The sequence below is a fragment of the Lytechinus pictus genome, chromosome 15, assembly GCF_037042905.1.
Source record: "Lytechinus pictus isolate F3 Inbred chromosome 15, Lp3.0, whole genome shotgun sequence".
Taxonomy (NCBI): domain Eukaryota; kingdom Metazoa; phylum Echinodermata; class Echinoidea; order Temnopleuroida; family Toxopneustidae; genus Lytechinus; species Lytechinus pictus.
In genome coordinates, this window is record NC_087259.1 from 13,485,681 (window position 1) to 13,503,574 (window position 17,894).

Genomic DNA, 17,894 nt, shown 5'->3' on the forward strand with positions numbered 1-17,894 from the left:
TGCATTACACCATGTTGTTATTATTCTTCTCTTATCCAAATGCTGAGCACCAAGCGATAAAAACAGAAATTCCTATTGATATAGAGCCTTCGGTATGCTTTGAACAGAGTTTGAACCGCTGACCTCAATTTCACAAGGCACTCTAGCTACCACTGAGCTACTATGCCTTTGGTCTTTTTAGATGACTACGTTGACTCGGCAGGTTGGGATGCCATTGCTTCAAAACGCATTGCACTGTCACATGCTCAGCCTTGTCTGAAGGAATTGAAATCATATTACTAAAGCTGCCAAATTTAATAATCACCTTCCAGAGAGAATTTACTGAGGAAAGAGGGAGATCTTTCTCAATTACACACAATCCAATGAAAAAAAATCAATGTATGTTTCTACTTGAATATACCAGGCAGCCCTATATTACGGTTGGAGTTATTTTATATTGCATTGGTTTGAAAAAAAAGAATTCTTAGACTATTGATATCTACTATCAAGTATCTTTCAAAGGCAATACATACAGGCGTATCACTACTCACTGCCCCCCTCCCCATGGACCAGTAGATACTAACATGAGAATAGTGTTCTGAATGTATTCAGTTCCCTATCTTTGTAAATAAAGAAAATAAGAATTAAAAAAAATGCTGTGGTGAAAAAAAGTATTTTCTGAAGTAATTTGAGATCTCTGAATCAGTATTATCAATAAGCAAATAAAAAGATACACATATACACCATGAATTGGTCCAATGATGACATACATGTATTGGGCCATACTACCGTAACCCACAGCACTGATTTCTCACATATTAGTGGGACTATAATAAACATAATTTCAAAGCAATATATATCACAAAATTCACAGCTTTAAAAACTATCATTTATACTTTGGAAATATGCTCATACAAATTATTCTAAAATGCAATTTTTAGAGGGGAAGTACACCCTGCAGAAAGGTTTGAGGAAAATCCATTAAAGATTAAGGTTATTAGAATTTCAAGTTTTGGATTTGTGACGTCATATACCAGCAGCTGCCCTGTATGTTATGTAATATAACATGTATAAATTTCAATCTTTTAATGGTTCATGGTGACTTATATTTGCTTTCTCTATAGGAACAGGTATGAAATGATTTGTCTATTGATATACTGAAGGTACAGTAAAAGCCATTTTCAATTTTCTGAGAGAATGACATTTCATTGATTTTTTACCATACGATATGTAGGAAAGCTGCTCGCATATGACGTCACAAATCAAATAATTAAAATTCTAGTAACTTTTTTATTCTTTGATGGATTTTTCTCAAACCTTCAGCAATATTTTTCGTTATTTTTTCTGCTTTTTAATTTTATACAATAAACTTTTTGTCAGGGTGAACTTCCCTTTAAAATCCTCACTCACGATGTTATACGTTCTGTTGCCATGGTAAAGGAGCCATCTACCTCCAGTGTGTAGTTTGAGATTCTCTGGTAAGGGTACACGCTTTCTTCAAGATGGGAGATGACATACCAGGTTCCTTGGTACTGCAAAAGAAAACATATATACATCCATTTTTTACAGAAAACATTGAGCAATCGAGTCTTTAATTGCGAACTGGGCCAACTGACATGACTTGCTTGACACTGTTGGGATATTTTTAGGAGTTATACAAAGTTAATATCTAAAGCATCTAAAGCAGCCTTATTAGATAGAAAGATAGATAGACAGACAGACAGATAGATAGATACATGTAGATAGATTATAACAAAATTCCCTTTACAGCCAAAGGCTGAATTACATGAATTTTTACAGAGTAAAATTTCAATATACAGATAGTAAAAAAAATGTATATCAATGTATGATAATTATAGAGAGGGGAAACAGAGAGACATGTATACAAAAGAAAGAAGAGTGGATGGAGATAAGTAGCCTAAACTTAAATATACCATTTTAACATAATGGGCTTTTTTAACATACCAAATATTGAAAAATAACAATGATATTAGCCCCACCTCATACCCTGAACTACTCATATCTTACCAGGGTATTCATACTTATTATTTTACGAAGTAATGAAATAGGTACTCTTCCTAGCAAATAAAATTAAAGGCTAAATTTATCCCCTGTATTACTATTAGTTATCTCAGAAGGTTTTAAGAAGAGAGACTACACACGGTGCTTGGTCGGCTCGCTCCACCCTTAACCATTTATTAGGGTATAAAAGAACAGAAACTTACTCGATCCTTGTCAAAGTTTGGCATAGTCTCAAAGCTGTGCACCACACATTCATTGGCGGGGCCTATCAACGAAAATAAACAGAATGATTTAAACATTAAAATATTCTTTTTTATCGATTGATTGTAACGGAAAATCATACTTCCATATATTATGTGACCAGGCATGGCAAACTATTTTTAAAATGTCACACTGTATTGATGTTCAGTAGGAGGACATTCAAAGTTGTTTTAGTCAGAATGGCTGACTTTCAGTTTTTAGCATTTCCTGAAAGAGTCTAATGGGGCGTTGCAAGAAACTTGCGATCAATTGCAAGTCTATTTTCGTTCCCAAAATCAAGCATATGCCGTGCAATTAATTGAAATTTGCGATTGATTGCTAATCTGCTCCATGAAAAAATGAGTGTAATCCGATTTGCTATAGTTAAAAGTGATCAATCAATTGTAAAATTGCAACAGAATATTTGCGATTGATTGCAAATATTTTCTTGCAACACCTCCTAAGTCTTTCTATGGACTATAAAAAATGGATATACCAGACAAACCCAAATGCCCATTTTGATAGTTTAAATTCTTACTTTTCGGATTTCTTTAATTGTGACAAAATTGAAGCTAATTTGATGACCCCTTCTAGGATAATTTGAATGAAGTCGATTTGGAGATGCAGACTTGGTGGTGCAAATCATACAACCAAAGCAACTCGGAGGGCATCATATTATTTACTCATTCCAGTTAATTAAAATATTCATAAATTACATTTGTTACTCATCTTTACCATGATAACAAATAAAACATGAAAATCAAACCTTGATCAATGAGGGTGTCGGGTCCAAGAAGTTCATCGCATTCTGAGGTTAACAAAAAGGAAAAGACAAAAAACATTCAGTACATTAAAGGCATCATCTGTGAGCACCGAGCTCAAAGTCCACCATAATGTGCTAGGTAAATTTGATTGAGATTAGGTTAATTAGGTCTTTGGGATTACATAATGAATAATTTTTAAATAGACTTCTTGGAAAGTTTACAAACTTTTCTTTTATTTACCATGTCAAATATGAAGCAGTGACACTGGGCCTAAAATGAGATACAAGCTTTTTTCTATAAGATTTTTTTCAGCAGACTACTGACTGTTAAAGGAGAAATATATTGATTATGAATATGGTCTTATTATATGTCAATGGAAAGGTAATGATGTGGGGATTATCAGTGGGTCATTCAAAAATAATGAAAATAATACATAAGGTGAAAATCGCAGATTAAAAAACGCTAAAATGCCTCTCCGAAATATGCCTCGCATCGGTCTCTGAATTGACTTGAATTTGATGACGTCACTTTCTGTACGAGAGGCGTGATTGGCTCTCCCACGTGAAGCTCCACTTGCATGCAAAACCTATTGCGAGGGTACGTTATCTCCACACTGTCACTGAATACTTCGATCACGAAATGAAAGAAAACCCAGAATTTTATCTAGATTTGGATTTTCAAATTGACGATTTTGAAGATGAAGAGAATGATGATGAAATGAACAACAAAGTGACGTAGTTGGAGGTAAATTGGGGGAATTACGCCGATGATGATGAGTCGGACAATTCAACTTGCAACACGATCACATGCCGATTCGCTACCAATCGTAATTTTGTCAAATTAAGGAGATAAAAATTACATCTAACAGAACGAGTGACAATCTATCCCAGCCACATGAAGTTTATCGTCGGTGCATATCGTCTGCTGCTATTCGTTGCGTTGATTTGCCTTCAGGTTCGGATTACATTCACTTATTTGGTAGTACAGTTTTATCATTATTTTCCTTTTTCATAGTCACAGAAGTAAGAGACTTTGTCTGGACAGTGTGGTAATTCATTTTCGTGAATTCAATTTGGCCTGCGCGGTGTAGCTAGCACTTAGCAGCTGCATGAGTTGGTAGAAAATGTGGAGAAAACGTACCCTCGCAACAGGTTTTGCATGCAAGTGGAGCTTCACGTGGAGAGCCAATCACGCCTCTCGTACAGAAAGTGACGTCATAAAAAATCCCCAATTTCGCGGACGTAATTCTGCGTGTTTGAAGCATTCAGAGAGAGAACTTTAAACTATCAATTAACTGAGTTCCATCGGTCTCCATGATAAATGATGTACACCATCGTGTTCTCCTTATTTTCTCCTTTGATTTGATAAATGATTCCCCATTTTTACGATTTTCAATATATTTCTCCTTTAAACAGATTTCACCTGCATGCACACTTAATGCTTGGAAGAACCTCAAACGTCAGATTCCATTTTCAATTTATTTATTTAAGTGGCAAAACAAGTCCCCTTCCTCTCAAAGCAGTTTCGGTTTTCAGCTTCTCTATACAATTTGACAGACTAGTACAGTTATGGACTGTATCATTAATCTTTATCTCAATTTCAATTTGAGGGACGTGGGTTCGATTCCCAGCCAGGGCACGGTTTCCTTCAGCAAGAAATTTATCCACATTGTGCTGCACTCAACCCAGGTGAAGTAAATGGGTACCGGCAGGAAGCGATTCCTCAAAAAGCTGTGAGCACCAGAATCAGTAAACTAGCTTGGCCGGGGTAATATAGGAGCGCCTTGAGCACTTAACAAGGTAGATACATGCGCTATATAAATCCTGTATTATTATTTCAAGACTCGCTATTTTTGATGCACTGTCAGATACTGTGTTGGTCAGTTCACCTTACTAAAGGGTCGTAATATGCAACTTCACTCACCATGAGGAGTGTCAATAAGACGGCTAACATCTACACACATCTCCGTCAGCAGCATCTCCATGTGTGACCTTGCGGCAGGGGTCAAGGTCGGGTTACGGCTCATCATCCAGGCGTGAGAGGCGTCCTCCGAGCACGTCCCATCCTCGTTGGTCTCCCGGCAGCTGTAGATCAGGGCGTGGTCTGTGTAGTCCGTGTAGATTACCCAGTAGTCCTCTTCAAATGGGAACAAAAAATTAGATCATTTCAATTGCAATTAAAATATTGATTCTATGCCAAATTTATGTTCAATATTTGAAATTTATGTTCTGACAAGTTTCAGACAACAAATCGAGGCATCTTCCCATTAATATGTATGACTAAAATGCAAATGTTATAGCAACAGGATAGCGACAAATGGCTTGCCATAACATTGTACCCACCTGGATAGTCTTCAATTAGACATGGTTTAATTGGTTCAATTTTGTCAAAATAAAAAAATATCATCAAGTAATTTCCCGAAAAATCAGAGATCTGTGGTTGTTTATCCCTGCCTTAATGAGTGCATTTTCAAGAGGAGCAATTGTTGCAGGAGGAAAGAGACCTAAATTTGGTTTAAAAAAAATACATACCACCATAAACGGGCATGCCAAATGGCTTGAGGACCATCTTAGAAGTAACATCCGATGTATCGGGATTGTAGGCTTGACCTTGAAACTTCCAGGCAGCAGAACATTCTCCAGCACTGAGAAATGAAAATTAACATGAACTTGAGTAACAGCAGGTGGTGCACTCCAGGGTCCCGCAACACAAAGGTTAGCGATTAATCGTACGCTTGATTTTTATGATTGATTGTACATTGTAGTCAATGGAATCAATCGCAGAAATATGTTCTACGATCATTGCTAATCTTTGTGTTATGGGCCCCAGGAATGCTCTGGAGGGTATTTCATCAACCATATTTTCCTCTGAAGAGATGTTAGATCAGACAACTTTCCTTGATTTTGAGTCACTGAGAAAAAGGTGTCTGAATGTTTCTATACATAACTGTCGAATACAACAGGCTTTGTCAGATAAAAGCATCTGACATCATCTGACAAGTCATTTCATGAAATGCTTCCCAGATAAAACAACTTATTGGAGGGGCAAGTGATTGCTAACACACAGTACCTTGCCCCACTCATCATATGCTTACAGTGTTCAGGTGCAACTGGTAGCAAATAATTATTGATTTGGGTTCATTATTTACAAGTAAAAAATTATTATCATTATTTTATTTTGCTTTTTTTTTTTTTGGGGGGGGGGGCTACTACTTTTTAAACTTACTCCCTAAATATGGAACATTGGATAAGCTTTAACACTGCGATGAGTGGGGATTTATGCTTTTTATAGTTTCCAGGGCTTTGAGCATGTCAGACGCTAAATTGCCCCAGCCCTCGTGTAATTTTCCCTGTTTACTTACAAAACTAGATAAGGATTTTCTTGGAAGTACTATCTTGAATGATTGATACATACGTGTGGTTTCTTATGAATGTGTTTCTCTGTTATTTGCTACTATACAAAGTAAACAAAAGTTCATCGTATATTAAAATTGAATTGATTCAATTGAATTATCATTATCAAAACTATCTTGGCATGATCTCACCTTGTTATTCTGTGGGTGAGCATTCTGAACGAGTTCTCTTCATCAAGGGTATAATGTGAGATCCTGTGGTACGGATAGATGCTACCTTGAAGGTGTGATATCACATACCATGTCCCAGTGTACTGCAATGAAATAATCATAATTATTAAAAAAAATTAAATCATTTATCGTGTGACTTATACTATCCTTTCTGGGGGTTTGCCTATAAATGCAAGTGAGTGACTTTATATAGTAGGGTAACGTATGGGCCATATCTTTGATACAAATAGTTGTGACTGATCCAAGCAGTCTCAAGTATGGAAAGCCACCAATTAATATCATTGTTCTTTATATAGAAAATGTACACAACTTCCCTTTAGAAAAAAAGATGAGTGCGCACCAATTTGTCATTCAATGATTGCATGTACATGTACTAGTATACATTGTATCTAGAGAGACTTTGAAGAGATGTAAAGGAGTTGCAAGCTTTCCATAATTGTGATTGATCAGATCAATCTCAACTCTTGGTAAAATGGAAACCTAGCTGGGCCCGTCTTACAAAGAGTTACGGTGATCCAATCAATCTCAACTGTATGGAAATCCATCCTTACCATAATTTTTTATAGGAAAGTTGTGCAATCTCCTTTAGTAAACAAAGAGAATCACATTGAATCTTAAGGGGAACGATAAATGTATGAATATACATCATATCTAGAAAATATTTTGAACAGAGATGTGTTTTAAAGGTTGACGCTGCTGGCCATCCATAGATGTGACTGATCATATCAATCACAACTCTTGCTAAAATGGAGCCCTGATATCATGATCTGTGTGAATGGTACCTACTATTTATGGGTTCGAATCTAACTGCAGCACTGACAACCTTTGTCAAAACATTTATCTACATTTGCCACTCTTCATCCAGGTGAAGTTAAAGGGTACCCGCCTACCGGTACAAAGAAATCCCTTGAATATACATGTATGCTCGAGCATCTGATCAGAGTAGCCATGCTATAGCCACGGTAAAAGTACGCAGCGCATAGAAACATTGTATTAAGTGCCAAACATGTGTTGTATATTATTATCATTATTATTATTTAAGGTGTACGACATCACACACAATGAGCGCACTGTACAGTGGCACAAAGCCGCACAATAATATGCACATTCTGTATATAATAATAAGTCTGTATTTGCATACCAGGAACAAATGCCCAAGTAACCTTGTGTGTACAGATATAATGTAACTATGAATATATTGTAGATTTGCAAGTGCATATGTGAGCTGTCGATTGAATATACTGAGATTTGTAAAATCACTGTATAATCACATGCACCTAAAAGTTTCATTTTAATATAGACATTCTGATCCAATCTTTCCCCCACTAATGATAGATATAAAGCAAACATATAAGTCCATGGGGCCCTAAATAAGATAAATGTGACGATTTTCCTTTAGGGTTGCGTTCCTTGAGAAATACTTGCATCAATGTCATTTTGGGTACCATAATTTCCTCCCAGACCCTCTTTATTCCTTATCAACACATTTAATATACTACAACTGTTATAAAGCAAATGAATAGTAGTTGTTATCAACATGTTATAAATCTAATGCTATAAGCTACTGAATTCACTGGTCAATATAAAATTTGTAGCAGAAATTTGTCGGTGTACCCAAGCTTTATGAAACAGGGCTGAACCGTAGTTGAATTGTTCTATAGACAAACACAACACCCATGACATTTATCTCATGATCTTAATCTTCACCAAACCAAACAACGCAAATCACGAATGCTGAAAAAGAATGTTCATTCATGATAGCCTCGAGTACATGAGTACATTGTTTGCCCATTCAATGGCCAACCTTGACCAGATTAGCCTTTGCATCTATTTAATCAGTTTAATATTTACACAGGTTTGCACGGTACCCTTTTCTTGATATTTCAGTAGACGGATATTTGTGCATTAACGAGGTAGAAAGACTAAATATCGGGGGAGGGGTGTTTTCAGACCGCCTCGATCAATAAAGTGCTAGTTTAATTACGAGAACTTGTTCAGGCCTTATAATATCTGCAGGGAATAATTTTCCTGGTATCGTATCACAATTTGCTCCACATTTTTGAAAGACTGCCATGCATTTTGTATAGCATATTTTTACATAGGAGTGTACATTTCTCAGTTGAGAGCTTCTCTCTTATGACCAAAATGCTATTCAAAATTTGTAAAACAAAATTATTCCCTGACCTGATAGATATTTTCGGCATTCAGAATTTATCCCTGGTAAGTCTTGTTTTAGACAAATCAACTGTTTCTATAACAAATTTACTATCAGCCAATCATATTGACGGATTTCAGTAGCTTTTGAAATGTTATTGCAAATTATTTTATGAAACGGATCCCTGGTGCCCAATGCATTATAAAGAGTTACAACCATTGCAACTTTTCCATTACGGCAACGAATAGTGCCATCGTACACTCTAAATGTGAATATAATATGCAGTATATGCCAGCAGCCAGATAGGATTTAATAAAACGTTTACAAAAATATTATTTATTACAAAGATAATAGGCAAAAGCCTTGCACATTCCCTTATATAACAAAGATACAAACAAGCAACAATTATTCTACAATTTACAAAGAAAGAAAAAGAGTAAAAGTTTACCTGATTTTTATTGAAGTTTTCCAAAGTCTGGATCTCACTCACTAAACATGAAGTTGGTGCCATTCCTCCATGAGCTGAGATAAAAAAAAGGAAAAGCACCAAAATAAAGTTACTTGATTTTTAAAGCTTGAACTCACCCCCTACCCTGTAATGGATATGATTGCGGATTTGAATTATTTTCATGTTTATGTTTGATGTGAATTGGAACACTAAGGAAGGCTAACTTAACTGACTTCACACACACAGAAATATAAACACACACACGCCGTTGATGAATGTGTCAAAATTTAGTGCAATGCTAACAAGACTTTATTGTATTCAATAAGTTTGAATGAGAAATGCAGTTAAACTACTAAACCATTAAATATGTTGTATTTTGAAGTTAAGAATGAAAATGTAGTTTCTGCACACCATCATTATCATTACCATCACTGTCATCGTCATCATCATTAATATTATTTGTTCAACAACAAAACGAGACTATCGAGTCAAGTATTGTAAAAATATTAGTTTGATAACACACATGTAGATCTCACCATGTGGCATAGACTCGACTGACGCTGCTACTCCTAGTTCCGCATCACATTCTATGAGGCACAAAAATACAAGATACGTTAATAAGATTATTTTTCATAGATTTAAATGGCTGTGAATTTAACCCGTTGCAAGAAACACAAACACAAGGCAATGTTGTACTTCATTACTTTGGGAACAATGAATATATAAACAATTCCGCATGAATACAGTGTAAGGCACAATTCAACAACAGAATCTATTTTATTAAATGTTACAATGTTAAAATGTTTTCTGCCAACCTTGTTTTTCTACACCATTCCTACTTGCGCAGATGAAATGTATTTGTATCTTTCAAATTTGATTCTACCTGGCAAGATGGAATGGTATTTTACCATGTCTCGGATACTATACAGCCTTATCATGTCGGCATAGGAACATTGTAAGTTGATATGGCAACATAAAGTATCTTGAAAAGTCACCAGGATGTCATGTAAACTTTTTAGAGCTGGGCCCGTTTCATCAAAGAGTTACAACTAAACTTTACTTTTATGGCAACTACCGTGGTAACCTTGGTTGTGATTGGCTGCTGAGCCGTGTTACTATGCAAGTTATAATAATAATGGACAGTTCCATAAACTATGTACGTCCGACCCCCTATATGTGGGACCTTCATGAAATTTTCTGTCTCTGATTTCTTATTCTTTCGATAGTCTATAATGCTATCAAATGACCATGACTTGGTCAATTTATGAAGTGAAGTAAAACTTGAGAAAAATGGGGGTCTGACGTAAAAAAAGGTTGATTATTTTATGGAATTGCCCTAATAATAATATGGTCCATTTATATAGCGAAGCTACTATAATTGCATATACATGTATTCTACTGCGATTGATACTTGGTATCATATTATTACCCCGGCTGTATATAGCTGAGCTGAGCCACCATATAGGCGCTAAAGCATTCAAGAAATAAATCCTACCGGGTACCCATTTGCCTCACATGGGTTGAGTGCAGCACAAAGTGGGTAAATTTTGTGCATAATGGCAAAGTTACAGTATAGAGGCAAATTGATATCTCCATGGTTACCGTACAAACAATTGTTGACCATTTGTGAAACAGGCCCCTGGATTGGACAAGATTATGCTGTCATGTTGACTTACAAAAATTGATAAGTCAAGAGGACAAGGTTAAAAAGGCAACTTGACAAATTAAAATACAACAGCATATTTTCCAGTTAAACATGACATTTGCTCCTGCGACAATTGCTCTCATCTTTATTTTAAAAAAGATGAAGGGTTTAGGCTTAGGGTTGCAATAGGGTTTTAATTTAGGTCAAGGGTAAGGGTTAGGATAGGGTACAGTGTTAAATCAAGGGTTAAAGTTCGTCATTCGATTAGTGTGTGGAATTCCGAGCAGAGCAAATGTCACTGAACAATCTTACTATCCCATTAAAAGGTACTTCATGTCTTTGTTGTTCTCATTATGATACCGTTATTAAAGAGAGGACATTGACAATTAGCAGCATTTCTTCAAAAAAAATGTATGTCAACTTGCTTACAGTTCATGTCATGAGAGAATAAACTATTTGTGAGCAAACGATCTTTGAACATTGAACTCTAAGATGTAAACATGATCTGATCAAAGTAAGTAAAATATTATATAAGGAATATTTCTTGTGTATTGTTACACAGAATACAACCGATATAATATTTCATGAATTTTTGTGTGCCTGAATTTTTTTTCAATGTAACGTTGTGCAAAGATTATAATGCTAGCATTTTTTTTTGCATAGGACGTATTTATGCCTCCTTCATTCACAATGATAATCACTCTATGTTGACCACTTATTGAGGTGGTGTGTCATTAAAAAACAAAATTAAAAACTTGTAAAAAAACTAGCACAATTTTTACACCTAACTTCTAAAATTGTCAAATATTGACATGAGCCACTTGGTTGTTTAATCGCTTCTTTATTTATGAGAAAAGTGATATTTTCAGGTGACCTCACCAACACTTGACATTAAGGCCCCAAAACCAGATTAAAATCATCTTTACTCCTATACTTGGATAAAATCTGAGAACATAACACGATCTTGAATGAAAATAGACAGTCAGACGACCCCAATAGACAAAGCCTAAAGTGGGCGGAGGCATAAACTGAGGGATTTGTAAGAAACAACCAGTACTATGGCATACATACTGTAGCTATTTATTTCCCTTGTGTAAACAAATCAAAATATGATCAAATTTGGTGAGTGGAATAACCCAACATTCCCCTATATGACAATCACATGGCGTAATCAAATATCATAAATAAAATGGCAATATTTTATATCAAGTATGTGTATTCCAAAGACATAGATAAAAGTGCATTACTGATTATGTGTCATAAACAAGTACACTGGAAGCTGTTTACTTAAAACAGCATTAGGAATGTATATCTTAACCCCTGAGTTTTGACATACATACCGGTATTCTATATATTTCTGTTTACATGTATTCTGTTTCTGTGTATGGTAACTCCCATAGGAACTCGGCAGAACAGCATCAAGTTTATTTCATGTCATGTTTAAAACATAATAGCCAGTGATGACTTCTTTGGAAATAACAAACATCAATAATTCTTTTATCTTCATGGATTCTCTACAAAAAATAATCAGTACAATGGCCTTATGATTATAATGCTTCAATTTGTCAAATCATGATCACCATAAAAAATATGCCCATTTCTGGAAAATCATGAATTATCTGAAAATCTCCTGATACAGGCCTAGTTTAATTAAACGCAAGCTGGTGAGCACTTTTTCAATTCTTAGCAGTGATGGCTCTGTTACCTCACCAGGGGCCAGTTGCATAACTTTGCCATCCAATGGTAACTTCCCTGAAACCTTGATTCTGATTGGCTGATTAGCATTGTTGCCATGGTAGTTACCATTGGATGGCAAGTTCATATAACAGTATCTTGCCAGCAACGGGGCCCAGGTTTGAGAGAGGCAGAGGATTCTTGGCCGTTTCAGAAAACTGGTTAGCAATAGCACATATAAAAAACATACAACAAATTTGCTGTCAGCCAATCATATTGCACCATTTCAGTAGCTCATAACAGAAGCTTGTTTACAAGCTTTGTGAAACAGGGCATCACTGGGACTGCACTAACCTGTAGGGATATCCTGCATCCTGCCGACATCCACACAGAGGCCTAGTAGCAAGGATTCCATGTGATGCCTTGCCTGTACTGACAGTGTCCCTGATCGTCCAAGGAACCAAACACGAGCTCTGTCCTCTGGACAAGTCCCATCTTCGTTCTTCTGGGAACAGCTGTACACCAAGGCATGGTCTACGTAGTCTGTGTATATCACCCAGTAGTCCTCTGTAAAGGTTTTCAATAATAAAAATAATACATAAGACATGAATAGCGCACTTTTAAAATAAAAGTTAAGATGCTCGCTCAAGGCACGTCAGCATTAGAGAGAGAGAGAAAGAGAGAGAAAGGAGAGAGAAAGAGAAACCCATACATTCAACAGGGGTTCAAACTTTTACAATGAAAACATTAAATGGATGTCTGTCAAAAAGCACACTAATACAGGTACATGTTGCCCCTAGAGGTGGTGTCTGGATTTTCAAGACTGCATTGATACCTTCAGGGGCAACCAGTGAAGACTTATTCAATATAGGAGTGAACACTGTATAGATGAAGTATATGTCTATATGACAGAAATATGTTTAAGATTTTGTTTACCAGAAGAAGTCAGTTCCAATCAACTCACTGGGAATTTGGTAGTAATAAATGCCTTAAAAGGATGCTCCAGGCTGAAGATGTTTATATCTAGAGTAAAATTCACAGAGCAAAATGCTGAAAATTTGATCAAAATCGGATAACAAATAACAAAGTTATTGAATTTTAAAGATTTGCATTTTATTAAGGTGAAACAGTTCTAGGCATGTCTTTATGAATATTCATTAGGTGGGTGGGATGATGTCACATCCCCACTTGTTGTTCTTTTGTATTTTATTACATGAAATTAGATTTATTCAAAAAATTTCTACCACGGACCAAAACAGTTGGATTGACAAGTGATTAAGTGCATTAGTTATTTCTTGCTGCAACTTATTTCATCATAATGGAGACACATCAGTTACACATGTATGAAAAAAATGAAACAATTATGATTTCATGTTTACAATAACATAAGAAAAAGGAAAGTGGGGATGTGACATCATCAGCCCACCTAATGAATATTCATGAAGACGCATGCCTAGAACTGTTTCACCAGAATAATGCAAATCTTTAACATTCAATAACTTCTTCATTTCTTATCCGATTTTGATCAAATTTAAGCATTTTGCTCTGTGAATTTTACTCTACTTATTTAGGTATAAATATCTTCAGCCTTGAGCATCCCTTTAAATATAAGACTCCCAATATACCTTGCATGAAAATAACACATACAGTTGACAAATAATCATATTAACTCTGACAGAGAGTGAGAGAGAACATAGGGAAATCCTGATTACTAATTCAGTTCACAAAGGTTAAAATCGAACCAATATCTTCTCCAGGATTCCTTGACATTTTGCCAAAATAATGTTGTGGGGGAAAAGCCCATACTTCCTGGAATCATTAACTTGGCTTTCCTGCATAGATTTAGACAATACTAAAAACTTTGGGAGGATATTGCACTAAATCTTAAGAAAACACATGTACATACACAAGACAATAAATGATGTATAACAAGAATAACTCAACAGGTTCCTGGGCGGCAAGTACAGTGTTTCATTAAAGGGTATTAAGTCCACCCCAACAAGAAGTGGATTTGAATCAACAAGAACAAAATTCAAATAAATATACTGCTGAAAATTTCATTAAATTCGGATGTAAAAAAGTTTAGCTTATCATGCACGAAAGAGTTACAAGAACACAGTCATATGCAAATGAGAGAGTTGATGATGTCACTCACTATTTCTTTCTTTTTTTTATTACTTAAAATTTTATTCATTGGATAATTACTATTTTCTGATTTGACAAGGAAGCAACTCAATCATTTACAATAACATGCATAATCAAACATGGTAATCCAAAATATTCAATCAGGAATCAAACTTTGTTTATTATAATGATATTCATTGGTTTCCTTCATTGGCACATTGACCAGGATGTGCATATAACTGTGAAATTAAGAAAAACTTTGAAACTTCACAACTTTTTTTTACATCCATTTTTAATGAAACTTTCAGTGCTGTGCTTATTGGATTTGAATCCTCTCATTCAAATAAACTTTATGCTGTGTTGGACTTGTCCTTTAAAACTGTTATCAATAACAAAACCTAGAAATGACGTTTCAGTATCATACCTTTTAACAGTACAAAGTTAACAAATTTATGGATTACATTGTAGAGCCCCGACTGTTTTATGCCGATGTTCAGAGGACTACAGCGACCCCAAAGGATGCAGAGACACGCTGAGGATAGCCTGAATTGCGGTACTCAGCCCTTTGCACTGTAAACACGATCTTACTCCATTGGTTTAAAACTTTTCTTGCCATCTACAGCAGGGGCCGCGGAAGCGGGGCTTCAGCCCCCCCTCCCCCCCACTTTTTTGTACAAAAACGTAAAAATTACCATAGGATTGTGATTTTCTGCATAGTCAGCCCCCCCCCCCACTTTAAAAAAACGTTCCGCGGCCCCTGTACAGGTCCCATATTTCATAAAAAGTATGAATGTCATGTGCCCCTCTCAGATTGGAAAATGCCCCAGTTTATTATCTTAAATAGGAGTTACATGTACTCCTTTCATATTGAACAAGCACAGATTGGGGGGGAGGCTGAATAAAACCACATGGAAATATGTATGCATTCTCACCTGCATGCATGGGCACTCCCCTTGGCTGAAGGAGGAGCTTAGCGGGCGTCGTTGAACCTTCTGGGGTATGGGCATCTGCCTGAAACTCCATTCCACTCGCACAGCCATTTTGCCTATGTATAAATCATTGAGAAGATAATACGGTAATTGCAAGATATTATGACTTCTTACGTATTAAAGGGGTTAGGACCAGAATTAGTTGGGTGGTGTTGATTTATTCTTTGATATTTGTTTTTACTTGATTAGGGTTTATCTTTATTAGGCATGAATGGTTGCAAGTAAGTGACCACATGACCAACAATTTAAAGTCCTCTCAGAGGGATTTGGTAATGAGTATGAATGCCTCAAGACCGAAGCTAAAGGTCATGGCACTAGTGTATCACTTGTCCAGCAGAATAATAAGTCTTACGTTCAAGCTAGGATTGGGAATAAACCACTTCAATAGCATTGTGACTGCATGACTGTTAGATCTGGGGCCCCGTTTCATAAAGAGGCATTATCGTGAAATAAGTCACCAGTCCATTCACTGCCGTTGATTTCGTCAGCGCTGGTGACATCTTTCCACTCCCATCGACTTTGTACACAAGGAGCGCACACACAACGACACAAACAAGAAGAGAGGTGACAAGTTTCACGATAAGGCCCATAAAGAGTACAACTGTTGTATAAACTTGTAACTTTGCCATTATGGCAACAGGGCTCAGCAGTCAATCAAAATCAAGGATACTATACAAGTTTTAACTCTTTATTAAATGGGCCCCTGGACGTGACCACAAGTTAGGCTAAGACTAAGTCATTAAGACATTATCGTGACATCATTGGGAAACACTGTTCACTTCGCACATCAGCGCTATTCAGTCACACGCACAGTGCACGGTTCCCTATTTCCTCCTCCATTCACTTTGTACACAAAGTCACAAGTGCTCGCATACAATTACAAATCGATTGTTCATTGAATGAGTGGTTCTCGACACGATTTTGGCCAAGTTTAACTTTAACAATAACAATTAACATTTTAAAGTTATGATTCTACATTTAAATTTTACAGAGCAGTGAAACTAGGACTCTATTATGACTGGAGACACTCTAGTCCATTATCTAGCTTTATCATATATGAGTTGTTTCACAGGAACACTTTCCCACAATGCAGTCGATTCCAGCTCGCTTCACCGGCAGCGCAGCGGCAAGAGCGCTCGCCGTGTCGTGAAAAGTGCAAAGTCCAGACTGCGCCAGACTCTAGCTCTCAACACAGCACAAAATAACCAATAAGTGGGACTAATACTAGAGAGTCTAATATAATTTCCACCAATCCGGCCGTTGGTCACCCAATTTTAGCATTACAATAAAAATAGAAAAATTGTGAAATAATAGAAAATCATACATCCTTCAAAATTGCAGAATCGTTTGGAAAGCAAACGGTTCTGTGGCACTGTTCTGTGGAAACTGGAAACATTACCTCAAATTCAAAAGTTAAATTCGTCGATAACCGCAGCGAAAGAGACGATTGTGCTATCGATCATGTGACGTGCATGTAAGGTTAAAATGTTTTGTGATTGGTCAAAAGTTTTATTTCTGTGGAAACAAGTTCCATGTACATGTACTGTAAATCCATTTTCAGGGAAGCGTTTCATAAAAGGACTTGTCGGACGTTTTTTCCGACAAGCCCTGTTTTATCCGACAGTTTCTATGGTAAAAACTGCCTCTCAGCCAATAAAAATCAAGGAAATTTGTCAGATCTGACAACTTGTCGGACAAAAATGCTGATGAAACGGCTCCCCTGGATTAAATCATTCCGAAGTAACTTCTTTATTTTTATTCTTTAAAATCTATTTGATGCATTTTCTGGCTTTGACAAAACTCCCCCGTACTTAGGCCCCTCCTTTCCTTACTCCTTTTTTCTTTTTCTTTTTTTTTAATTTTCTCTACCAGTTTAAAAATATTCATCCGGCCAGACGGCAGAATATCCTCAAGCGTGTTAGTCATTGCGCAATCTCGAATACGAATCACTGGCGAAAATCTTGGGGGGGGGGGGGGGTGGGTAGGTGTGAGGGAGATATATTCCCACTTTTCGGAGAGGGGGTTGACCTGTACAAGAAATGTGCATCAATTCAAACAATTTTCAAGACAGAAACGATAGACCTATATTTTCAATGGTTCACACTTTTGTTAATGCGTGGATTCAGAAGACTGAATTGGCTGAATTTATTCATTCTAAACTTGCAAAATTTCTCCAATTACTTCAACCTTACAAGAATAAATGGCCATGACAAAATGAATTGCTACGTTTGGCTTTATTGCAAATGTTAAAACCGCTCATGCATCGCAAGA

General features: G+C 36.4%; 1 protein-coding gene across 1 annotated transcript in view; it reads right to left on the reverse strand.

Moving 5' to 3' along the window:
- LOC129277784 (uncharacterized) overlaps positions 1-15,696 on the reverse strand; it is a 47,185-nt gene extending 31,489 nt beyond the window's left edge. Inside the window, exons 1-10 of the mRNA XM_064110702.1 lie at positions 15,567-15,696; positions 12,865-13,077; positions 9,728-9,778; positions 9,192-9,265; positions 6,550-6,671; positions 5,537-5,649; positions 4,929-5,141; positions 3,008-3,049; positions 2,205-2,266; positions 1,390-1,511 (exon numbers count right to left, since the gene is read on the reverse strand). Coding sequence (XP_063966772.1) covers positions 1,390-1,511; positions 2,205-2,266; positions 3,008-3,049; positions 4,929-5,141; positions 5,537-5,649; positions 6,550-6,671; positions 9,192-9,265; positions 9,728-9,778; positions 12,865-13,077; positions 15,567-15,657 — 1,103 coding nt within the window. The 5' untranslated portion in view covers positions 15,658-15,696. The remainder of the gene's footprint in view (positions 1-1,389; positions 1,512-2,204; positions 2,267-3,007; positions 3,050-4,928; positions 5,142-5,536; positions 5,650-6,549; positions 6,672-9,191; positions 9,266-9,727; positions 9,779-12,864; positions 13,078-15,566) is intronic.
- Between the last annotated feature and the right edge of the window lie 2,198 nt (positions 15,697-17,894).